The sequence below is a fragment of the Pezoporus wallicus genome, unplaced genomic scaffold (genome assembly GCF_028554395.1).
Source record: "Pezoporus wallicus isolate ANWC-B61680 ecotype Strahan unplaced genomic scaffold, APGP_CSIRO_Pwel_v1 contig_13740, whole genome shotgun sequence".
Taxonomy (NCBI): Eukaryota; Metazoa; Chordata; class Aves; order Psittaciformes; family Psittacidae; genus Pezoporus; species Pezoporus wallicus.
In genome coordinates this window covers 1,062,031-1,088,225 of record NW_026639057.1, presented here as the reverse complement: position 1 = coordinate 1,088,225, position 26,195 = coordinate 1,062,031, and the positions used below count along the sequence as shown (strand labels likewise).

Sequence of the window (26,195 nt, the reverse complement as noted above, 5' to 3'; positions counted from 1 at the left end):
GGACATTTCTTCCCAAGGAGGAACAGAGGTGGCATGAGTTATTAGGGGACCTCCAGGTGGGGAAGGGGAAATGCACACTAAATGCTAGTTAGACCAGTCTGTACCAGTGTAGTGCCAATGCAGCTTTGATACTGCCATGGACTTTTTATAGCAACTGACCTGATGCTTTCTTCTGTCACAGTAAGCCATAAATATTTCCTTGCTTTCTGTCACCAGGAAGTGCAGAAATAATTTTCTGGTGTTTCTGCCTGAATTCAGTGGAGCCAGAGGAGCTTGCAACAGTTGAGAAGCCATTCCTTACCTAATTTTAGGGCTAAGCCCCCACCTTTCACATTTAATAGGTAACTCCTTCTCCCTCATCCCACCATTCCTCACCGAACACTGCCTTACTTGACCTGTCCAGCTGCTTTCTGTAGTCAGTGGTAACAGACTGGCTTTCAAGGGGTATGCTTGCTTTCTGTCCTAGGCCTTGTTCTTCCTCCTGCTATTACCACTACGACTAATTTCAACTCCACAACTTTTAAATGGATAAAGTTAGATTTTTACTTATGTTGAGCTAGGCAAGGTGAATAATGTTCCATATGCCTACCCTTGGAGAAAAACAACCCAAAATCCAAACAAACCCAACAACAACCAAACCCTTTTTCAAAGCAGTTTGGAAAGATTTAGCCTTATTAGATTTTAAATGAGATTTGATGCTAACAGCCACTTCTACACCGGACTGTTTTAGCAGCACAGAAAACCTCCCAACCCCAGATAATGCATTAAAGGATTCATTTCTTTGGAACAAATTAAAACTTTTCAAAGCCACTATGTTTTAATTATAACTTCTTCATTAAAGTGAAGCTGTGGAGCATTTTCTAGAGGAGCGTTTAAAACCTAAGTTATTTATCCCAGAGTTCAGATGAAGAAGAAAGAACAGGGTGATGCAAAGCACCGTGGAGGATGGGGTGTCTGATGTTCTCAACAAACAAGCTGTGAGGAGAGAATTGGCCAAAACCCAAACCAACCCAAACCCAGCAGTATTTCATACCAGTCCTGCACTGCATTGAAGGAGTCTTCACTGGTGATATCATACATGAGGACGAAGCCCATGGCTCCTCGGTAGTAGGCAGTAGTGATGGTCCTGTATCTTTCTTGTCCGGCTGTATCCTGGAACAGAAAGGAATATTTAGGCTTTAAGACTCCAATTCTCAGAAACAGCATTTGTAATGAGGTCCTGTGCCTAAAGCAAGGCAACCACTCCTTGTTGTTATACATTTTAAAACCCTCATTTGCTCCCATCTGAAACGAACTGTCCTTACATTTTAGGATTAATTAGGCTTTTGCATAAACAGTGATTTCTTAAATGCATTGTGACACATGTTCTATGAAAAAAATACCAAAGATGTCAACCCTTTAATTGCTCTTCTCTGCCTCGGCCTCAAGGCAATAATAAAACGTTAGCAGAGTTCACTGAGAGCTGACACTTCAAAGCACAGGCAACAGAAAACAGCCCAGGACTGTAGCAGGCAAAAGGCATTTACGTGTTGCAATTTAGTGTTGCAGTCAGGAAAATACCCTTGAGCAGATATTGCAGGTGACTCTCACCTGGGGTTAAAGACAACAATTAAAGACTTGATGCAATGAAAATTACTCGACAAAAGGAATTCAACATGGAATATCCCACTCACGACATCTGAGGTTCTGAGGTGCACATACTAATCAGAGATTTACTAAGTTCCATTTAATTCTCTTTGTCTGTAGAGTGCTGTAGAACACCTCTACCTGCAGTTGTCATTTCTATGTTCAGTCTGGCAGCATAAAGGTGAAACTGTGACATATACAACAGAAGACTTGTGAGCTAAAAAACATGTCAAATACCATCTGGTGGATGCCAGCAACATTTACTCCTCACATTCTAGCTGCCGGCTCTTAAGCTGAGGAGTGTTTCTACATCAGATCAACAGTCCTGCATCCAATTCGCCCCCTTTGGACCTGCCTTCTGAATCAAGAAGAGTTGTGTGCTTAACGCCTCTCTCATTCAGGAAGTTATCTATTATTTGAACAACCACATTTCATCTATGTTTTGAGAAATGGCACCTCTTGTGAAAGAGCTGCAGGGAGGCAAAAGGCCTTACTTTCAAAGCTCAAGCTCACCATAAGGTGTTGACTGCTAGTTACTCCTAAGGGTTAGCAGTTCTGAAAGGAATGCTCCTTTAGTCCTCGCAAAACCCACACTTAAGAAAGCATTTACTGCCACTGGTTTAAAATGTGATGATTAAGGTTCCTCTTCTCTAGAGAAAAAGGCCCTGAAGGACTTATCTATCACATGGCTAGTTGGAAGAGTGAAATAAATCCATGTAAAGCACTCTTGCCAGAGTATTGAGACAGTTTCTGATCAGACATAACACATCACCAGAGCCCCAGAAAACACACAATGTGCAGTGGGTCAGAAACTACTCAGCTTTAAAACCCTCCTGTTCATCATTCCCATACATGCAGCTTTGTTTTTGCTGCATGCAGGAGACAGTGTCAGCCCTCCCAGAACACATACTAGCCAGCCTGCGAAAGGGGAAAACAACAATGATCGCCTGTTGTTCTGCACCAGAATATCACAGAGGCTCTCTGCAGGAGGCAAGCGCTTGTAAATAAGCTCCCTGCAGCTTGCTTAAAAGACACTGCCTATTGCACTAGTGTGAGACCATCCACAGCTGTAACACACCGCGAATTTCCCAGGGAGAAATTCTGCAGCAGGAATCTTGCTGTTTCTCCACCAATCCTCTGGAAAAAAGAAGGGATTTTTCCTTGAAACTTGTGCATTTATTTCAAGGCAGGGTAGTCCATTGGCTGATCACAGCAAAGCGTTGCACACTGCCTGAGAAACGGTTCTGTTCCCTCCCGACAAGAAGTACGAGAACAAGGTGGACTACACCTTGCAGCCTGAGTGACCGTGTCTTCTCCTACCGTGATAAATCCATTACAGAGCACTCTCATAGTCATTGACACCACATCCTCGCTTAGCTGCTGAACTGCTAAACCAGCCGCGACAACTAGATCCCAACTATAACTCTTCGAGTGGGGAAGGTCTCAGTGGCAACAGTATTGCTCTGCTTATTCAGACATGATAGCTGCTCTATTTTAGCCCAATTTCCCATTGACACAAGGCTTATTGAATCATCAGTCTCCACACATGAATGTGGATATGCCCATAATATTTGACTGAAAGGAAACACCCTCAAAGGTACATTCTTACAAATGTCGTGAAAATAGTTGGTAAGGGGAAGAGAGACTTTAAGCATCCCTTAGCAAGCTGGGTAAAAAGCTTAGTTCAACGCTTATCTTTTTCCAACACCAAAAGATCCACAGGAGGGAGGCTTTCTTCATGCCTCATTAGGAAAAAGACCTCAATCAGTATTAGCAACTTCTCAGATCCCGCAACCAACAAAAAGAAATACATCCTTAGGAAGTCAGGCTTCTTCAGTTCTCAAGCCCACGGCATTATTGTTTTACACCTATATTGCCAGGATCTCCCAAATCTCATCTTCTGTTTTCTGCTGTGTGTTGAACTAGTTCTCATTTTGTCTTAGGGCATGGGGCTGTGACCAGGCAGTAAGCAACAGCAAGGCACATGGGCTAGCTACATGCAGAACAGTTTGGAAAGAAATCACATTTGACAACAGCTCTGAGCAAGAGGTTAGCTGTGAGGATGTGCATCCAGGCTGTTCCAGGCAGCGGCCCCAAGGGACGCGCAGGGTGGCTTTCAAATCCTGTGGGATGAGTCCAGTGCCTCGGCTCAGCGAGGATCTGCACTCAGCCTATAGAGTTAATCTGTGTGAATGCAAACTGTGCTATTGCCAGGAAGTGCTGAAATGTGGTAATTCTGGTTTGCTGATTTCGCTATTCTCCCTACAAACCCCCTGTGCAGGGAGGTGGACTCCAATTTATCCATTAGCAAGAAACAGGGACGTGGCTGGAGGAGGTGCAGGACCCCAAAGGGCTACATGTGCTTCCTTAGTCATCGTCTGTTCTCTGGCAGACAATGCACTTCCCTCATTAGGAAGGTCATTTGCATATTCATTAGTATAGACTTAGGTGCCTACCATCTCACAGGCAGTGTGTGAGAGGGGAAAAGGCATCCTATATTTCATGGTATGTGAAGTTTATTCATAACCTTGCCCTGGTGGCTATGGGGTAAGGCAGAGATGTGATTCATCTCTATAGGGGTCTCTTGATGGATTCTTGTTTCTGTTTCACTGTACAGGTACAGAGCACGCCATCTCCCCTTGAATGTTTTTAGTTGCATTACTCCAAATCCATCTGAATCTCTGTAATACCACCCTGAAGTGACCTTTCCCCCCTCAGGTTATGTTAGCTTCTTAGACAGCTGTGAACTGGCTTAATTTTCTTGACTCACACCTTGTTTTATACAAGCTCCACTGACCATCCCCTACCCCCCCCCACTTCAACATCAACACAATTAAACAAACTGCAAAATCCGAGCTCAGTTTCTTCAGCGTGTACATTAGCTGTCCTTGCAGAGTTTAAAACACCACAAAGCCTTTGGTAATAAGGCATTGCAGGATTTTATGTGCAAGACATTTATCTAACGAAGGAGAAAATAACTGATGCAGATTGCTTCTCTGCTCCCTCAAGCTGCTTGCAAGATTTCCAGGTAGACCACAAACTCATTAGAAGACAAGGAGATGAGGCAGAGGCAGGGATCAGCAGAAACCTGGGGTAGCTCTAATTAACAGTCTAGCCAAACGCCTAGGAAGAAAAGCCTGAGCCTTCAGCCTGTTGGGCTGTCCCTGAAGAAGAATCAAGAAAGCCGGGCTGTAACCAAGCATGGAAGGGTCTCAGTATATTTACACCAATGTGTAATGTGTTCTTCTGTAGCTTACATATGTGCCTGTCCTTGACACAAACTATTGAAAAACCCACAAGACCATCAGTTGGTAGCTTGAAACACAGATCTGAAGGTTTTGCATTAATGAGCAATCAAAATTCAGTGTTTATCAAGGGAGAAAAAGAACTAAATGCATTTGCATTACGTGCAGATGCCCGCTACTCACAAGATCCATCACAAAAACATTCACAACAGGAGCACGACCAGGTTTACTTCAATGTACTTGGCTGTCTCAGCACAAACAGCAAGGTACCTGTACAGGAAACATAATCTGAGATTTTAAATCATGACAGATGCTCTTTGCTGCAGGTCTGAAAAAGCAGAATCCCTGGTTCTGAACTGTTGTTCTTCTAGTGAAGATTGCCAGCCACGAGTTCTTTGTTCCAAATAAAATGTCACTGAAACTTCTCATCTGTACTGGGTTTAATGCCCTCATGACTGCTCTAGCAGTGTATGTGACAAACAGCCTCTGAAGAAATAAACCTTCTGATTTCTTGTAAAGGATTACAGCTTTTTGCTTGTTTTGTTTGGAGTTTGGGGGTTTATTTTCGAGAAGAATAATAAGTAAGAATAAGAGTTACCCGTTGTCCAGCTGGTTGGCAGCAATTACAGGATGCATGTACTTAGCATCATCCTTGCTTAGGCTGTTCAGAGTCAGAACAGAGGCTACATCAACTCCAACAACCAGCACCAACCACAGTTTCGGGGCTTCATCAGCTATGGTGAAGGAGGAGTGACCTCTTGTTCCCTGCTGTTCAGTGTCACATCGTGACACCTACACCATAGTTCTTTGTTTGGAGTTTGGTCAGCCTTGGGGACAGGATAATCAACTTCACGGCCCTGTGGTTATAGGGGTAGGAAGTTATTAGACATCAAAGTGTTAGGAAACATCTGACTCCCTGCAAACACAGCTCAGTTCTCAGCAAGACTGGCCACCTAAGCTCCTGCTCTCTACATGACAGATAACCTAAATAAGGAACAAATAAAGAGACATCCTGAAGGCAGAGGGCTGTTTGTTCTGCTACAGGCCACTCTGGGGCTCAGTAACAACTGACCCTTTTATGTCCAAGACCTGTTTACTTTCCCTTCTGCACAGATGAGGAAACATTCACGCTCACATGCAGCCTTCTCTGCTGCTGCTCTGTTCTGCCTTCCTCACTGGACCTTGCTAGCTGCTCAAAGCAGCGTTTCCTTGCATTTCTGGACTGTTGTAACGCAAAGAGTTGAATTTCTCATGATCTTTGGCAATTCCAGTTGTTTTGGTCAACACTACTGATGCCTGCTGTGAGGTGGGTGGTATGTTTCCATCCCACTACTCTCATGTCAGGATATGCACACTCTCTGGGGCTGAGATTTCCTCAGCTGCGTGTTCATCCAGTGCTCAGCACATAAGGGCTCTGCTCTGCGATCAGAGCTCCTGGATTTATCATTAACACACACATTTCCTTTGCAAAAGTAGACTTTTGAGTGGAAGCCATCAAGAAAGCATCAGATAAAGAAAAAAGTCACCTTGAGAAAGAAGAAGAGGGCGGTGAAAAACAACCCACCAAGAAAGACAAGGGTGAGCGAAGAGAGTGACCTATGCCATTAATACCAGAATGCTAACGTTGTGCTTACTGTTCCTGCTGGTAGCTAGAAATAGGAACAAACAGGCAAGCAAAATGAGTCACTGGTTAAGGCATGGAGAAGACGTGATGTCATGAAAAGCCTGTGATGTTTCAATTGCTGCCAGGAGCAAAATAACACCTGGCTCCTTCAGAGCTCAGCTCCGATTAAAAAGCTCCAGTTCAACAGATGGTATTAAGCGTGCCTTTTTCCTCTCTTCTTATTGAGTGCTCCCATTGTCCAAAACTCACTGGAACCTACTCAGCCACATTTAGATACCTTGAGAGACAGCTTAGTTTGATCAATATTAGCTATTTGCAGCAAAACATTTCTGTTATGAATAAAAACCCAACACAAAACCCCTGTCTTCTTTTGTTAAAGGCTTTATCCTTGCAAAGTGTTCTTTAAATGCTTCCCCACTATGACTATCTTAATTTCAGCTCTTTAGAAGTAGTAAAACCAGAAGCCTTGGGTTATTTCAGTACCACCAGTTGCAGAAGCTTCACTTCTCTATCCTGTTTTACTTACCCCTTACAGAAGAAGCTCCTACCACCCTGCGTGCTCTAACATTCCCACACTAACTGCTCCCAGCAGGGAGACAGAAACATTATGAAAAGAGACTTCTAACACACGCACAGCCCACAATAGCTCACCAGTCATCAGAGCCCTCAGTCTTCATTGACACACACACTTCTGGAGTTGTCCCCTGTAACTCAGTGGCTGAGCGTCCCTTCAGGTAGGGCACTGCACTTGGTTTTCTTTATAAAGTAACTTCCATAAACTAAGCTGATGGGCATGGAGGACAAGTTAGCACAGGTTGACCTCATCCAGCGTTAAAACATTTCTGGTGGCTGGGAAGCTCTTTAACTTTGCTCAGCGACCCCACACCATGTAAGACAAAAAGTGAATCACTGGAAATACAACGGAGTGCGCTTGCTCAGCAGATTCTCATTTCCTAACTGGAATCAAGCCAGCGTACTGTGATTAACACTGCTGGTCCTGACCTACTAAGATATTAACGAAGTTACTTCTATTTTCCCAGGTGCCTTGAGATTGTAGCAAAGATTGGCAGCAGTTGCCCTTCCTCATCTGTCAAAAGGTAAGGAGGACTGAAAGAGGGCTGCTGGCTTACAGACACTATCTGCTCTTCTCATCTTCCTGTAGCTTGAATGTCTCTGCTAGAGTATTTAAAAGACAGTGGCTGCAAAAGAGAAACCTCATGAAGAGGCACACACAAAGATTAAGTTCATTTGCACATTCTTTAATGCCATAGAATTGAAAAGCCTTATTTTTCATGACTTAGAATTAATATAAAGATCATTCTGATACGTTTTTGATTCTTCCTGAACCACTTAGCTCAATAGAAAACTAATGAAATGGCAGGAATAAACATACGTAGCACCTATACCATATGCCTACTTCCAGCTTCCACTTCTTTAGCTGCAAATAAACAAAGTTCAGGAAGTATTTTAAGAGGCTGAGATCCTTGAATAAGAAGCATTTCAGGCACTGAATGCATTGTTATATAAGAATATTTTGCCATTTTTGCTAGATCCTTTTAGTTGTCCTATGTTTAATTCTGTTGATCAGCCACCGTAAGAACAACTGTACAATGCACAGATGTCTGAGCAATGTTAGCTGCTCTAAGTGCTATTAATTAGCTTCGGTTGTTGGGAAGCAGATAAATTAATCACAGCCAGAGTACTTTAGAAGCAGCACTACACTACTGCGAACTTGCAAGTATGGACGTCCTAAATGGTCCTGTAGTGCAGCGGGTAGATGTGCTGCAGTCCAGCTACCACTGTGTGGGTTGTAACAGCAGACTGCTAACCCATGGAGATGTAAGGCAGAAAGGAAAATCTCAATACATTATCAATCAGCTGCCAAAAGAGCAAATGCAAAACCTGTGAGAAGGAAGTCAAATGATCTGTGGTACAGATCTGTTTAAATTCAGTAGCCTGGTTCTTTGATCTGGAAAGGAACAAGGATAAGGTGAAGGGAATTAGCATTATACTGCTATCAGCCTCACTCCCCCTCAAACGCAAGCAAGCAGAACATAGCAAATCCCAGCTCCGAGAGCAGCAGAACAAGACGCAGACTTCCTGGAGCCTATTTCTAGGTGATCAAATGTCATGGTAACCAGCAACAGAACCATGCAGTGAGTCCGTGTGGAGCAGGCTCTGCACGAGGCTTGGCCACAGCTGCCCAGCTCCAGTGCCCCGGCAGCATCACAGCGGTACCCAGCCCAGACCCCATTGCAACAGTACTCAGCCTGAATCCCATGACAGTGGTTCTCAGGCAGGACCCCATGGTAGCAGTACCCAGATGGATCCCAACCCAGACCCTCATCCCAGTGGTACCCAGACTGGACCCCATCACAGAGGTACCTAGCCCAGACTCCATCACAGCTGTACTCAGCACAACCCCATTGCAGCGGTACCCAGCCAGGACCACAGCTGCAGAACTCTGGGCAAGACCTTCAGTTAACTCATTTACAAAGCAAATATTTACATCCCAAGGTGTTTATGAAGCTCGATGACTTTGTGCCTTCAAGACCTATTAGTATCCCTAATTGTAAGAAAACTTAGTACTCTGCTACAAGCATCACCCCCCAGGACTGTTCTTATCAAGGGAAGATTTCATCTTATTTAGTAGTGGATTAGTGCTAAATCTGAGCCTCATACTTCACAAGAACCCCCTAGAGGTATTATGCCAAGGGGATCAATTCTAAGACAAAGTGCTCAGAGATTCTGGGAAGGTGTTTATGATATTTCCAAGATTAAAATACCAAACTAAATTGCAATCATGAAGCCAGAACATGTGCTTTAAATGAAAGGGCAGCAGCAAGACAAGGAAAAGAACCACAAAGAAAAAGGCATCGAGAATCAAAAGAAAATAACCAAACATAATTTATATTAAGAACCATGAATCAAAAAATATATATATATATATTGTGTATATATATGTGTCTGTATATATGCGTATATACATATGTGTGTGTATATATATGTATTCTTTTAAGGTCTTTAAAACCCTAATGTGTAATCTTTCAAGATCTGGCAGAAATTAAGAGCTGATCAGGCAATTTCCAATTTATTATCTGCCAAATTAGGGAAAAAGCCCCACTGCTGAATTCAGCTGAGCATTAAACACAAATACAGATATTTAAGGTTCTAACACACAAGAAGGTAGAATGCAAGCCTGAAGAAAACGAACCACAAGAACAATCTGAAGCTTGTAAGTCAGAAGGTAAACAAAAAAGGTATCTATCTCACTTCAGTAGAGTTTGAAATGCATTTTCCAAGTGCTGGAATTAGCAATAACAGAGATTCCTCTACCTCGCAAGTTTATATTTGATAGAAATGTGCACATACGTTGAAAAGCAATGCAATAAGTAAATCTGATAGAGTTCTTCAGGTGACATGAAGGGGGTTTTGATCAAATTCACAAAAGTGTAAAAAAACAATCAAATGGAATTTGAAACTTTCCAAGTAAACCCACATCTTGGCTGAGAATAGAAAGGAAGATTTTCAGCTAAAGGACAGCTATTTTGGAGTAGTCATAAACATCTTAAAATAGATGCTTAGAATTTATTTGTCAACCCCAACAGCGCACGCACGATGCTCAGTAATGTCACAAGACAAAGAAAATAACCTGCTACCATTTCTGGCAAGATTTTCTATTAAAACCACACAGTCCAGATGTTAAACTGGAAATTGCATTGTGTGACAGCTGCAGGTGGCTCTACTGCACTCCTGAGGCAGCTCAGTAAGCAGCTGTGAGGTCCCTTTGGGGCTCTCATGGCGTTACAGTGCCTGTGGGTTTCTTGGTGTGAAGTCTTTTTGCACGCTATTGTAAGTTCACCCACCTCTGGGGTGATGCCCACTCCTCCCTTCTATTTGGAAAGAGCATCACCAGCAAATACTTCTTGACATACTTGTGAGATGTTTTGCTGCTTGGTATTTTTACTGCGGACTAATTATTTCATGACCACAACACCTTCCTGCTCTGTCTAGGCCATGTACTGCTTCCAAGCCTTTGGCCAGTGGGTGTGCTAAGTGCTCAAGTGGCTCAGATCTCAGTGATGAAAAGCACATCTTTGTATTTACCTTTTCAGAAAGACAGAGGAAAACAACAACAGATTTCTCAGCCGAAGAAAACGTGTTGTTGGCATCATAAAAAAAGAAACAACATATGACTGATTTATCTGGCATTCAAACAAACTTCTAACCCAGTTCCAGTCCTCAACCGGCCAGTCCTTGCCTATCAAGAACTGCTTCTCCATCCTCTAAAATGATTTTTGAGAGGGGCTACAATAATGATTTAAGGGCTACATTCAGACGGCATTGTAATCACCATTACCTACTTGAAATGTCCCAATTAATTCCTTCATCAGCTGTTTAGAAAACTGACTTTTAACAACTCTTCTTGGCAGGAATCACTTTGTATTTCTTCTGAATTAAAGATAGCGCATCTAAGCTCATTTTGGAGCAAACCAAGCCAAAATCCATTCCTGTAGTCCTTATTTTCATGGGTAAATGATTTATCCAAGGAACCCAGTGAATAGGGGAAAGGAAGCCCTACCTAAAGTGGGAAGGGAAAAAAAAGGGACAAAAGTCTTTGAGGACCTGGCTCATTGAAGAAGACCCCAAGAAACAAGAAACATCTCAGGTTCAGCAAGCAGACTACAGCTGGGTCAATCACAGCATGATCTGCATGCCCACAATTCTGATCCTAATAAGAATATCATGTCAGCGTTTCAGATGATCAGGATTGCAGTGAGAAATCCTGGCCCAGACTGAGGTTGGAAGATGCTGCTGGGCCCACCTTACACTGCCTTTGAGTATAATCAGCTGGAAATCGAGCATTAATGGATGCTCACACCAGTGTGTCTCATACAATTGAAGCCAACCAATATAAAGAATGAATACTGACAAGAAAAATGCTGGTGGGGAACTCTATCATACTTCTAATGATTTATTAAACAACAGGAGTCATAAAAGCAATAGACTATTTCAAACTTAACTTGCTGCCAGGCTAATATGTGCACATGTACACAAGTGGTAATAAGGGTCAAAGAATTCTTATCCCAGCAGTGAAAATATTAGCTCCCAAGAAGGTTTGCGACAGCAGCTTAAACTCTGTACAGGATTTGGACAAACTTCTACTGAAGGCAATGAATTACTTGTACCAGGGGCAGAGAAAACCGTGCTACAGGGGCTGATGGTGTCCAACACGGTGCACTTACCTGCCCTTCTGATGGAAAGTAGCTGCATTGCTGCATGTCTCATCTGTCCCCACACCAGTGGGACCTCAGTCACACTCTCAAGCACAGCCTACTTAGGAGGACCACTTGATTCAGCCCAGATTTGGGGAGATGCCATTTGCCATTGTACTTTGATATAAAACAAGCCATGAAGAGTTTTAACGCCCTGCCTGCACGCAGTGACCTCAGTGAAGAATCCTGCCTAGGCAGAGGTCCCTACTTCTCTCCAGTGAGACTAAGTTTCTAGATAAGAACATACAGCATATTCCATGTGATGTGTTTCTCAAAAACACAGACCTCAGCCCGAGGACAGAAGGCTGCAAAAAGAGCTGTTCATGATAACTCCAGACTGTCCTGCTTGAAGCGAATGAAAATCCTTGTGTGGAAGAGGGACAGCAGAAGATCATCTTTGTACAGAACACTAAATGCATGTGATGCTTTTCAGGTGAACAAAAATAGGGGGCCATCTTTCTTTACTAAATTCTAGCAATTTTACATTAATACAGCTTCATAGAATAAGGACAGCATCACCCCAAGCAAGTGAAGGTCTATCACCAAATCTGTAATTGAAGCAATCATAGTATCTGGCACAATACAAGCACAAGTTCATGCATAAGCGTTGTGCTGCTTCCTAAATCACCCAGGCTGTCCACCAGCAGCAGATTGACAACAGGCTCTATAGACCATCAGCTCAATTCAGCAATGAGCAATTCTACACTCCATTACCATCACACTTTAAGAAACACTTCCCAGCTTGGGAATGAATATGTCCTGTTACACTGGGGAAAACACACGCTGAAGTATTTATCAAATGAAACCAGCTTCCTTACTGAGAACTAAACCCCCAGGAAGATCAAGCTTCTCTGCTTTCCTGTGTAGCTATACATGATTTGTCTGGAGAAGGTGCAACAAGTTGACATTTTGAGGAAAACAAGCTATTTACTATGACAGAGACAAAAAGAAGGCTCACAGGACTTGTTCTTGGTTCCAAGCCAGTCCAAATCACTCCCCTTGACCAAAAGGGTGCAAAAACTAAACTTTGAAGCAAAGCATAGGTACAAGTGAGCAGAACTAGATCTGCAAATGAGCTAAAGACATTTTAACACTAAAGGGACATCAGCACCAGCATAACTGCTTCAAAACATTATAAAACTACATTTAAATGAGAAGTACTTTCTGCTTGCTACTATTTTGTCTTATTCCAATGTCAAAGAATTAAAACTTGGCCTGATTTTGGAGGCTTTAGAGCAGCAGCAGAAGCTTTGGCGTGGGCTGTCTTGAGCTCACCCTAAAGCTTTATACCAAGATCCAGGCAGTGACAGCATCTGGCCTTTCTGCAGAACAAAATGATCTCTGGTCTTGCAGGAAGCAGTTTCCATTTCAGTGGTATAACTCAAACCAGAGTCACCATTCTCACAGAGTCCGGAGAACAAAATGTATCCCTATTTAAAACATTAATAAAATCCCAGCTTCTGTCCTCACGTGGTGCCCAGGACTTCTTTCTTCATCCAGAGTATCAAAGGGAATGTAATTTCCCTTGACCAAAGGTTTCATTTTGATCTTCCGAGTCAGTTGAAAAATGACAGAAGCCACAATAACACCCAGATTTCTTTGTTTAGATGTCTCTTTTTGCTAGTTCCTCATACGAAACCTGAAGGGAAAGCAAATGCCTTTATCCCTGTCCTACCAGCACTCGCTGCAGAATGACAAAGGACATGTGTGAGGGCAAGGGCATCCTGTCTTACAAACTGAGTGCTCCCATAAATCTCAGACAACAGTAGCTGGCCTTTTTAGCAGACCATGTGGTAGTATCAGAGCTCATCTTCTGCCAACACCTGCACCTGAGAGAAGGGAATCCTAAGATCTAACTGTCAACAAAGTCTTTATTGCAGATGAGCAGTGCTTTGTGCCAGCCTCCCTGATGTTTAGTGACTAAAAACTTCCTAGGTTCTCATTATGCTCATCAAGTGGGGCATAAATAAATACATGCTGCAAAGTTTCTTCTATAATAGGTACTCTTCCTGGTGTAAACCATCAGACAATAAGTATCAGATGATAAAGAATATACTCTCTGTTCTAATCTCAAAGTGTCTTTCCACGTCACTAATGATATTGTATCAAATCAGTCCTGCATATATTAGGACAGTTGTATCAACAGACAGCAAATGTTACAAAAAGCCTCTTAGATAAGAACAGGCAATATTCTGGTACATGTTTACTTCCATTTAATTAATGAACAGACTAGTTGCAGTCTATCTTGCAAAATGAGATGTAAACATAAGCGACCTCCACATATGCTGCATCTTTCAAAACAGCTTACTGACGACAGCCACAGGAGCAACCCCTCATCCACGCTTGCTCCAGTGCTACAGTCATTGTTTTTCCACTTAAAAATGGAAGAGGCTGCATTTTTGTGTGGAAAGAAGAACAGCAGGCATTAAAGGGGTATCTGGCAAACACAGAAATTCATCTCTGTGCCCAGGAAAGAAAATGGGAAGGATGTTACTAGAAATACGCTGAGACTTCTCCAGAGGGAATGGGATCTGCTGTAGAGAATGCACTACTGGGACGGAGACACCTTGTGACACACTGTGATGGAGGAAAAAGGAACAAACTGAAATACAGAATCAGAGAATCCCAGACTGGTTTGGGTTGGAAGGGACCTTAAAGCTCATCCAGTTCCAACCCCTGCCACGGGCAGGGACACCTTCCACTAGAGCAGGTTGCTCCAAGCCCCTGTGTCCAACCTGGCCTTGAACACTGCCAGGGATGGGGCAGCCACAGCTTCTCTGGGCACTCTGTGCCAGTGCCTCAGCACCCTCACAGGGAAGAATTTCTGCCAAAGAGCTCATCTCAGTCTCTCCTCTGGCAGATTAAAGCCATTCCCCCTTGTCCTGTCACTACATGCTCTTACAATGGGCCAAAAGAACAGTAAAAAAGGTGACTGGAGGACTGGCTTATAACAGAGCATTGGAAAGATGATCTGTGTTTGGATGAGCCAAGTAACAACACACGTCCCAGGATGTTACAAGGCTTGTTTCAGCAAAGGCAAAACAAGCAGTTTCCTTGGGCAGGGGAAGGCTTCTTCAGCTGTGCCATAGACTGCAGGACCAGGTCTTCAGCAGCCTCTCCTACAAACTCAAATGACTCTCTGCTTCTGCAGTTCCTCAGGAGCATTAGAAACTAAAGATGATAAAGTGATACTGAATATGACAAGGATAATAAGACAAAAGAAGTGCTGTTGATTTCACTGAGCCTAGGACTTCTGCCCATTTCATTATTGAAATTTTCAGTGGAGGAGGAAAACTCTTCAACTAGGTATTTTATTTGGTAGTCACAGAGCTCTGCTTCTGCTGGTGGGGTGGTCTGGTTTGCGAGGGTTCTTTTGGTTGGTGGCTTTTTGGTTTGTTTGGGTTTGCAAAACTCCATGTAGTTTCTTCTGTCACTTCCAGGGTCTTGGCCAAAGTCAGCACCCACAGAGTTGTGAAGACATCCAGAAAAGCTTAAGATGTTCAAAGCTGAAGATGCATTTTGTTTGTGCTCTGTTTGCACCCAAAGGGCTCGGGTCAGGATTTGATGCCCTGTGACATATGCTTGTAGCACGCAGCAGCATCCTCTCGGAGCTTTGCCTTTTTGTCAGCTTGTGACATAATCTGAATGTTGAATGAATTCAAGGTATTGAAATAGCAAGGTATTGAAGATTAGCACACAGACTGCACTGATAACTAAAACCATGCTCTGGAGAAGCAGAGTTGTCACCACCTTTATGTCCATGTGGACATCGTTCGCAAATTTTAGGAGCAAAGGATGAAAATACAATTAATGAAATTATCTAATGAACGCAGAAACTCAATTACAGGCTTCACATCGTGCCTCAATTAGACTGTGCTTGGGTTAGAATTGTCAGGTGATAATAGGGTTGTTAAAACAAAGCAAATTAACTAGGTGCACTAAGAAAATGCTCATAATTAGCATCTTTGTTTTACTAAAGGTACCACAAAGCCTCAGTAGCATCAGGGAGTTTTCAAACACATCATTATAAAAGGGAAAACAAGAATGTGCTATATTAACTTGATATTACCATGGTAAACAGTTTAACAATCTTGAAGGAAAGATCTAAAAGATCACAAGTTACCATGGTACCATTGCTCCCTCCAGCTTCATGTTTTCAACACAAAACTGAATACTTTAAAGGCAACACAGTGCAGTACTTTCTCCACTGCAAACTCATTCATCCTTCCCTGGGGGAATTTCTTTGTTCACAGGAGTCACCAGCTTGTTATTTGTAATTCATGAGAGCTATTGGAAAGCGAAATCATCTCAGGACACTGTTTTCCAGTGTAAGTTCAAACAAAGCACCTGAACCAGATTCTGCTCTTGCGTACGCTGCTGTAGAAGCCGGAGCTTTCTGGGTTTGACTGATCTCAGCTGAGATTAGCAGCTGATCTACCACTTATGCAGTTGCTCAGCTGCCAGTTACAAAGCATGCTCCTGTCACTCCAGAGGGACAGCTCTAGGAGCAACTTGGAAAATGAGAGGAGAAAGCTTGTCATACGGTGTTAAAGGAGACAAGGACATATCGCCAGGACCCTTCTCTCTTCACTGACCTTTTACTAGCAAATACTTTCCTCCCAACTATCAAATCACCTTCCTATCTCTATTGATTACTTCTGGCCACTTCCAGTGCACTAGATATATCCCAAACTGTCCTTGCAGAGACCACCTTAATTTGGGGTGTGTGAGACAGACATCTATACACACAGACAGACATCTATACACACAAGTGTGACAAAGACACATTCAGGACTAGTTTGTGAACTTCTTCAAGTAAAACAGGAATTCAGTTTAGAGGAATAAAGAGATGATATATGAAAGAAAAAGAAACAGCCTGGAGGTAGCTGTCCATATTGAAGTACAGATTTTGGGGGCCATGCAAAACCATTAGGTTTCATAGGTTCACATTAAGAATATACTTCATTTGCCATTACTGCCTGCCTGCTTACCCACCTAAATGAACACAGGTGTTGGCTGACAAGCTGTTCTTCCCAAGTATCATATACAAACTGCCTCACAGATACACCAAGGCTGTCATCTGCTAGATCCAGGAAGAGGAGTAGATTAAATATCAGCAAACCTCTTCCTGATCTTAGTAACCACGATCATGTTACATGAATCACTCCTGTAAAACATACAGTGACAGCAGAGAAGTCAGGTTGTGTCATTCTGTACCCAAGGAGAACACAATGCTTGGCGACCCTTCACACATCCATGGGACTTCCTCCTCCACAGGAGTGCCAGCTTCTCCTCTCAACACACTGCATTGCCTAAGGGTGAGAGAACTCTTATTCAGCTCCAGAGCCCTCAAAGGAACCTCACTGACACTACTGCCAGCTGTGCTGCCAATAGTGCAAAAAGCACCATGCTCACCTTGGAGCTGCCCTGGGAGAAAGCAATTGCAGCTCTGCCACCGGTGGGCACTCACCAGCTTCCCTTACCCCTGTGTTTCTTCTCCATAGGGGACAGTTTCCTGCCCAGGCACAAAGCCTGACCCCACCAAGGGACTCTTGAGGCAGGGGGTGGGAAGAAGCAGAGCTCCCCTCCTCCTGCTCAGGCTCAATCCAGGAAGCTCTTATCTACTCAAATAGATGCTATTTGTATGGCTCACCTTGGTAGCACAGGCAGTGTGATTACTCAAGTGCTATATCAAAAACATAATGCAGAGATAGCTGAAAAACATCCCACCCTCTCTTCTCCTCCTACAACAACTGTGTCTATAGTGATTATCTGCATAAGTCACTCAGATCAGTTGCTATCAATGATTGTATGCTGCATTATCACTTAATATTGTTATACAAACTAGATTTTACCTCCTTGACAAAGTGGTTATTTCTGGCTAAGTGGAAAACACTTCAGGGCCTAGACATCAGCCAAGTCTCCTATAAGGAGAACAGCTGACTTGCTATGATTCAACTTCATTTACTGGCCACTTGGAAAGATTTTTATTTCAATACCATATTAATATGGGTAAGAACTGTGGGGATGGCTGTTCTAACTTGTATATTTAGAGTGGAGAACATTTATTAAGCATTTGTAGGATCACAGCATAGCTAGGTTGATGTGACTTCTTGGGAACACAGGAGAAGTAGCTACACCAAGGCAGAAATGATCACTTTTAGTTACTTTAGTAAGAACAGCACTTCATACCTTGGCTGATTTATACCACACAATACAAGAGGAAGGCTTCCTGCCTATAAGTGAGTGCTCACAAGAAGAAGTTTTGATTTGAAATGTAGCATCCAACAGTCTACTTTCTCTTAAAACTTCTCCACTATATTACACTTTCTGTTCCTAAGCAACAGGTACACAAACATCTAAAACAAACAGGCTCCAGTAAATTAAAAACTGAAGGACCAGCTTCAAAGACCCTGGTTTAATAGGGTGCCGAGACCTCATACGTTCTTAGTGGGAACTCAGTATTGCATTTGAACAACCTCCTTCTGAAACCTTTCAGGTACAAGAGGTTGTTTTGGCACTTTGCCCTTGCAATGCAACCTCCTGGCCCATAGGCAGAAATCATGCTGAAAATCAGCACCGGGTTACTCTGTTCCACCCCAAAGTGGGGCTGCTAAAGGCTGCTACAACCCAGGAGCTGGAGGCTTTCACACACCTCAACATGGGGATGCAAAGCTGCGAGCCCCCAGACTCCACACTGCTGCCAGGTTAGCAAGGGGTTTATGTTGCCTTGGTTTGGGGTTTTTTACAGCCACCAGTATTACCGATTTCCTGAGGCAAAGAAGTGTATCTTAACTGGGTATATTCAGTGCCTTCATTTGTACTGACAGAAGAATCTGTTGTCAAGCTGCAATCAGAATAATGTGTCTCCTCCTGTTCATCAAGGAGTAACCACTGAGAAAAAATTCAACAGTTCAACACATTTTTCTCTGTGCTTTTCATGCATGTCATACAAACATTATATATCAGAAGTACTAGAGATTGAAGCAGTCATTTAGACAAGCTGGATTGCTTCTCATTAGCATACCCTCATGTCAGTAATCAAAATCAATCAACTTAAATCAAATCAATGTGTTCAGATAAAATGCATACCACATGCTGGCTGAAATGTGTACCAAAGCAAGACTGCTGCTGTAGAAAGCTTCTAACAGCAACGCTGGGTCAATTTCCATTAAAATACTAAGAAAATCTTTGTATAAGTATTTTCAACCAGCCTTGTGTGGCTCCAAAGGATTGATTAACTGACTTTCTGCAATTGGTCACTAGTAACATCCCAACACCTGCTGTCTCTGCTGGGTCCAATCAAGGGTTAAAGAGAAGAGTTCGCTCTCTGATAAACCAGGACCTTTGAGAATTCACAATTCACAAGGTGTATCTGGAGCCTCAGCTTCAGCAGCATTTGCAAGATTTATATGATGGTATTTAGAGTCATCATTTTACCCAGTTAAACATCTGGCTGCTGTCAAATTTCCAAGGTACACCGAGCTGGAATGCACCTGCTTACAATACCAACTACTTCTGAACAGCATTTGTACTGCAAGAATGCTCAGGACCCTTCATCATGAAGTCAGTGCAAAAAGGCAACTCAGACTGACTCTTGGAGGTGCTTCTGGCCAGGAGGATCAGCAATGAGCACTCACAGGGCTTCAGGACCCACCACCCCAGTCAGCACTAGGACTGCCTTCACCCTACTGGACCATCTGCGTTGTGTTCCCAGAAGACACTTGACCCAAGCCCTTTCACAGATCTGTTTTTACCCCATAGTTTAGCTGCAGAATCAATATCAAGGATAAGATTGCACACTACCAGTGTGCTCGTGGATCCCAAGAGACTAGGTGTGAGCTGAGCTGCCCTATAGTTCAGCCAGTCACTCAGCCTCTGCTGCAATAGCTCACAAAACCAGCTGTGGAGGACTGCCTGAGGTTGGCTGGGAAGTGGACACACAGTCCATTTTTATATTAGCCCCATTTCAGTTCTCTTAATGGCCCTGTTCTAAATTTCAAACAGCAGGAAACCTTTGCTTGCCTCTCCACTTCAATTTTTCACTTGATGAGATGACTTGTTTTTCTCTCAACCGATCACTGTCATATGCCTAACTAAATGTGTCAAGCAGACAGTGTTATAAGAGATTGATAAATGCTAAACCTCTAAGAGGCTTAGGAATGAGAAACATAATCGAGTGTCACTGCCAGAGGCAGAAGAGTTGTTTAGGAATTCTGATATGCACCAATTCAGCAGATACTTATTTTTATGCTAGTTTACCAGAAACAGGCAGCTTCAGAAAGCAGAAATGCTTCTCTGCCTCCGGGCTCATTCACCATGGGGTAGAGGAATCACCATGGGGTAGAGAAATCACCATGTCATCTCAGACCAGCAGCTGAAGTGTTCCAGCATCTGGTTCTGAGCAGTACAGCTTCTGATCCAAATAGTGATCAGAAATGGATGTTTCTGGAATAGATACAAAACTGCAGTGAGGTACAATTATGTAAAACCTTACCAACAGGGGAAGCATCTTCCTAACTTGGAAGCCAATCACCAATAAACCAGCTTGTGGTGGATCTCCTTTTCAGTGCTGTTTCATGGGTAACCGAAACAATGAAACCTCTCCTCCTCCTCCTCCCTTGCCTGAAGGGCCAAACATGCAGAATCAGGCAAATTCCACGGACTTTTTATGACATAATATTCTCAAATTAAAACTTTTTTTAGCCCAATAGGTGTAATTTAAAGGACCTTGTGCCTCCCTCACTGGTAAAACTGTACTCTGTCACTACAAGATGCTCTCTGATCATTCTTGGCCAGAAGCCTTAGGAAATCCACTGTCATCACACACATCAGACCAGTTATCTCATATCCCACTGACTGATACATTTGCAGTCAAACTATCTGTCATCACTGCCTGCATCCTTTCAATGGTAACCAAGGAGTTATGGCAGAAAGACTGTAAACTGATTGGGTTTGGTCCCCCATCCAGAAGGAGCCTGAGGCTGGAGACTGCGCCCCGGTATGGGGTCACTTTGGTGTCCACCACAGCTTGCAGCAGCGCCAGCTTCTGAAGCTGCTCTTCTTTGGTATTTCTGTTCTCAGAACACTGCACAAGCTTCAAGAGCCAGAAACTCTTCCCTTGTGCTCTCCTCACATCCAAGCAGAAGTATGTTTTGCACTGAGTAGCTAGCTAGACAGCCCCTCTTCATTACTTTCCTGTTGAGTTCATACTGGCCACCTGCAGGTAAATCCAGCCTGTATTTAATCCCTAGATTTGAAGCATTATCTCATGTTTATTTTCATACTGGCCTTGACTGCAGTATTTTATGCACAGGTAAATGATCTGCTCCCAGTTCGTAAACTGACTTCCTATAGGAATCTGTCAAAAGGTCTTCACAGCATCAGAACGGCACCTGAGCACAGCAATACAGATAACCTAATGGAGGCATTCACTTTGCTGTCCTGATCTAGTTAACCAGCAATCACATTACCTTGCTCCTTCAATACCTCTGGGCTCACTTCAATTCACTTTGGTCTCTCTGAACCTGACACTATTATATCCACTGCCGTAAGATGCTCTCCAAAATAGTTTGATTTTGCAAAGGGCTGAACATCTCGAACCCCCATTTCACCAGTGGAAATATACCTTCAGTCAAAACACATCTAGACTCAAAGTGCTCACTGCAGCACTATTAATTAACAATTAGATGCAGGCCTCCAGTGAACTCTCTGATTTGAGATAGGATAAAGTAGTCAACAAGTATATCAGTCATCTGTCAAATCTGAACTGCCATATTTGTTAAAAGCACAATATTCATGCACATAAAAGCATGATGCACTGATAAACTAACAGCAAGGGACTTCCTTGTGGTTTCCACATGGAAAACATCCCTTTCCTTTAGTCACTGTTTGCACTCTTCCCCCTATACCTATCAGAAGCTTCCATAGCACCATCAAATCTGCATGCATTTAACTTCAAAACCAGCGTTACTAACTGATTCCTAAAAGGTAAATGTTTGATGTTAACAAAAGAATTCTTAAGACGTATTGACTTCAATGACTCCTTGCTATTTTCAAAATCCAGTTCTCTCCCATTGACAATCAATGAAAAAAATAATCTCTAAATAGGTTCTTAGTCTTCTGTTCATTTTGCAAAAGCAAAGCTGGAAAACTGAATTATATTATGAGTTGAAAAGGCAGAAAGCACGCTGCTGTTCGTTTTAGTCACTTCCAAGCAATTTGGTTTGAATCTGCTGAAGGCAAATTCCAGTGTAAAGTACAAAAGCTCCAGATCATCTAAGATGAAGCCTGTTAAATCTTCAGTTGGAACTATTGCCTTCATTTATAAAAACACAATTTCTGCTCCAACAACAGAATTAGCATAAGTGCCCTTACAGTCTCGCTCACAGGATCTGCTAGCTCTATCTTCTTTCTTATTTCAATCGGAGATTGACGTCAGCAGCATTCAAAACCTTTTGAGACCTCATTCTCCAGTTTCTACTTAATTTGATGTCTCAGAACATTTATATGACTCACAAAATTTGCTGTTTGAAGCTTCAGGGCACAAAGATGGAAAGAAATCCAAAGGGAAAAAAAGATTGTGTTTAATATAGTAAAATAATAGTAAAGAGAAAGAGCTAGAGAAAATATAGTCAGGTGCTATTTTTGGTAAGGGCTGTGCACTAAAAGAAGCATGTTCTTCTCTTTCATTACCCAGTAAGACAAAGAAACACAATTTTCTGTTCCATTCATTACTCATAGTGAATGAAGAGGTCAGTCATAAAAGCAATATTAATTACATCGGATTTTGCAGCAAGCTGCAGTTGAGCAAGAATTTGGGACCACCAAAGCATCAGACCTTCCAATAGAGGATGCTTCTTGACACAGAACACACAGAGTCAGATTTTAGAGTCAGAAGCTACAGACTGCAAGTCCAAATTCAATTTGTGCTGTGCAGAAGAGCAAAGCTTGAGAAGAGCTCATTTCTGAGGAGTAAGAGGTTGGATGTAATCACCGACACCAATACAGATTTCATTCCTGCAAACCCCTGTCCCTTCCTCTGCAGATAAACAGGCACTCTACGTCTCCTGGATGAAGGGAAGACCATGGAGATGGGGAGATGCATTCCTGACTGCACCTCACAGGAAGACAATCTACTGCAATTCTTCCACTCTCACAGATGGTGGTCTCTAGTTCCAAACCCAGGTCTGTGCAAGTCCCCCTCTGGTTAAAAACAAACTGGAAAGAGAACACCAGTTATAGGAATCCCTCAAGCCTTGACACACTGTCAGGTTAACACTCTTCTGTTAATAATCAAGATTTTAATAGATGAGATCTTAAAATTAATGAGTCTTGGGAATCTTTTCATTAAAAAGAGCCAATGAGTCATGACTGAAAAAAGCCACTCAGCATTGCCCTTTGCTCAAAGCAGTCTCTCAACTACTGTATTGAGCAGATGGGGTTTAGCCCAACACACACGACTCACCTGTGGCGTGAGGGCACTTAAATCTTTGGGAATTTTATTGTATATCCCTAAAATAAGCAGACAAATTAGGAATGAAAAAACTCCTCATATTTCCTAATAACAGTCCCAGAGTAGCTGGCAAATATGATAGCCTGGATTTATTCTGACCTTCCTTCATGAAAAATATATTAAGAAATCAATGCTGTAATACTTCCCTGACATGTAGACTACAGTTGAAAAGAAAAGGCCACGCTGCATGGATTCTGACATTATAACCAGTAAAACAAATACCACCTCTTCTCTGCCTTTGTATCAGGTGATTAAAACCAGGCTTTTTTCACCTAAAAATCAGGAAATTAAAACCAGAATTGAAAAAAAAAGGTCTGGACTTTTTTTACCATCCAACTGACTGCCCTGTCTCACAGTCATAGGGTAACACAATATTGCACATTTGGAGGTCACATTCGCAGGCAGGATAAAAGGCTGCCATTGCAGGAGCTTTACAACTCTGAAGATCCCAGCTGAAGTCAAAGGGATGCATAAGTTTGATGTTCAGTACCAGAGCAAATAAACACCTTGCACGCAGTTAGTGGCAAATATAGCTATTTGCTTCCTCCTCTTCAATTCTGTAAATGGTATGGCAGGTGACCACATTGTCCTCACTTAGCAACATCAGGTTTTGATATCCAGCTGGAGCTATGGTGCTGCTTCCTGGTCCCCCAGGCATGAGGAGAGGATTTCCACAGCCTGCACCGCTGATGGGAGAACGGACACACGACTTAGAGCCAACGATGCGGTGATGCTGCTGTGTCTAAGTTACAGCCAGCTTCTGCAAGTACCACTGATTCAGGTGAAATTCCTTGTCAAAATAGTAACCAGTTGGAAGAAAAAGACCATTTCCAGATTTCAGTGAAAGATTATTCCAATCACAGTTTTACCATGACAATGGTGTGGATGACTGTTGCTGAATACACTCCTTTTAGACTTCTTGCAGTCTCTTGATAGAATAATAAGTAGCTCCTATGCATATTTACATCAGAATTATAGCAGGAAATCTGAAATTATGTCCAAGACTTCAGAATGATGGCCACAGATTTGAATATGCTACTGAGGAGTGTAATTGCAACTCAGAACAGCAGCAAGGACATCACAGAGGCAGAACTTTACACAGGTTCTTCCCTTGGAAGAGTTCTCTTTTTACATAACTAAATCAATAACAAGCATGAGTGAAAGGAAATGATTAATTTTATAATTCCAACCCCCTAAGAGTCAGGAGGGACCAAGCAGTTCTCACAGATTTGCCTGATTTAATATCTTTGCAGTAGTGACATTTCCTGCATGCTATTTTCAAGATAAAGGGCAATCTTATAAAAGAGATCTGTTTCAGCTGGGATAAGAAGCCTTAAACAGGTATGGATTTTCAGCTGTCACATACTTTAGTGCAACAGTTGGAATGAGCATCAGTATAGAAATACTGTTCATCTGGAGCCCTAAGTTCCTATAATTAGCCAACACATTCAAGTCCCTTCTGTGCTTTACATCATGTCTCACACTTAGGAAAACAACCTAGGAAGGGGGTTTGGTGAGAAAGGGTGTACAAAACCAGGCTGAAGAGCTTTGCTAAATGCACACCTTCCTCACTCAAGGAAGCTCTGAGCCCAGACACCAACAACCTCGCTGGAATCCACATGGTGTTTGTGCAGACTGACACTTCTGCCACAGCAGTTCCAGCCCTGCGGAATCCAGCCCTCCTGGGCTTGCTGCTTAGGGCTGCTCCTTGCAAACCAGTGTTTGAGTGCTGCTTGTTCGGTGTTGCTTTCTACTGTAATTAACAATCATTAAAGGTACTGGGGTTTTTCTTGTTGTTTTTAATTTCATCGTCCCGTTTTGGTTCTACTCTAGTTTTGTGCCAGGTTGAGCTCCACTCACTCGCTGGCTTTAGGGCATGTCAGCACTGTGCGGTAGAATTGCCTACCCAGACCCCATTTACCAGAGACAGAGCCAGCTCCGGAAGTAGAGAATGAGATTGGAGGTGGGAGAAAAAACTCAATGCTCAATGGCATTTCAACTTCTATACCTTGAATTGTCACTGAAGTGTCTCTCTTTAACGGCTGCACACAGCCAAAGCTTGCTCTCTGGCAGCCTGCTTCCACAGCCCCTCAAGCAACTCGTTCTGAAAAAGCACAGCATTCCCAACAACACACGACACAAGCCTGTGCTTTGGGCACCTTAGAAATAACATGGGAATAAACCAGACACAAGGCAGGACTGAAACTACCACTTTGTGTTCATGCCTTAGGAACTGGAACAAACCGTGCCGTGCTGCGCTGCAGCAGAGAGGCACTTTGCAGTAGCTAGAGAAAGGAAGTTTCATCATCACTTCCGACCCCTAACCAGCTCTTTTCTTATTTCCCAATCCTCAGCTGCTTTCCCTTTAGTCACCTCCACCTCTACAAAGGGAGCAGAGAGCAAACTGAAAAGAATTCCAGCTGAAGAAGGGGCTGCCACCGTTATCACAGCTGAAGTTGACAACAAGAATAGAATATAGCGTCTCTTCAGAAACTGCACACATATGAACATTACTGTTATTGTTATTGTTCCATGCAATCGATGCAGCAGCATACTCTATTACAGTCAGAGTCATTCTTCTCTTAAAAGGAAACAATTAAATGGACTTCCTCTCTTTTTCCCAGCACTTCTTGGTCGCTCTTCCACACAACTCCACGATTTCAAATCCTGTTATGACAGTACTCTGTGAGAACTGTCCTTACAGTTAATACACAAGTGTTCACAAAAGTGCTGTCCGATTTCACCAAGAGCAAGCCAGGGTGCATAACACAGGGCCAAGAGGAAACTATAGGAAAGGTGATATAGCCTGACAGAAATGTGTACAACATGAAGCTAAAGTGCACAGCAAGGAAGCAGTTTAGTATTTGGTGGTAATTGCAGTGGGAATACATTTTTTAGCCTTTCAGCTA

The 26,195-nt window shown here is 42.8% G+C and overlaps 1 protein-coding gene across 5 annotated transcripts in view; it reads right to left on the bottom strand.

Moving 5' to 3' along the window:
• RAB3B (RAB3B, member RAS oncogene family) overlaps nt 1-26,195 on the bottom strand; it is a 57,654-nt gene that overhangs the window by 11,549 nt on the left and 19,910 nt on the right. For all 5 annotated transcript variants that reach the window (XM_057413540.1, XM_057413537.1, XM_057413542.1 and 2 more), the window contains one exon: nt 1,034-1,152. In XM_057413540.1, the coding sequence (XP_057269523.1) occupies nt 1,034-1,152 (119 nt within the window). The remainder of the gene's footprint in view (nt 1-1,033; nt 1,153-26,195) is intronic.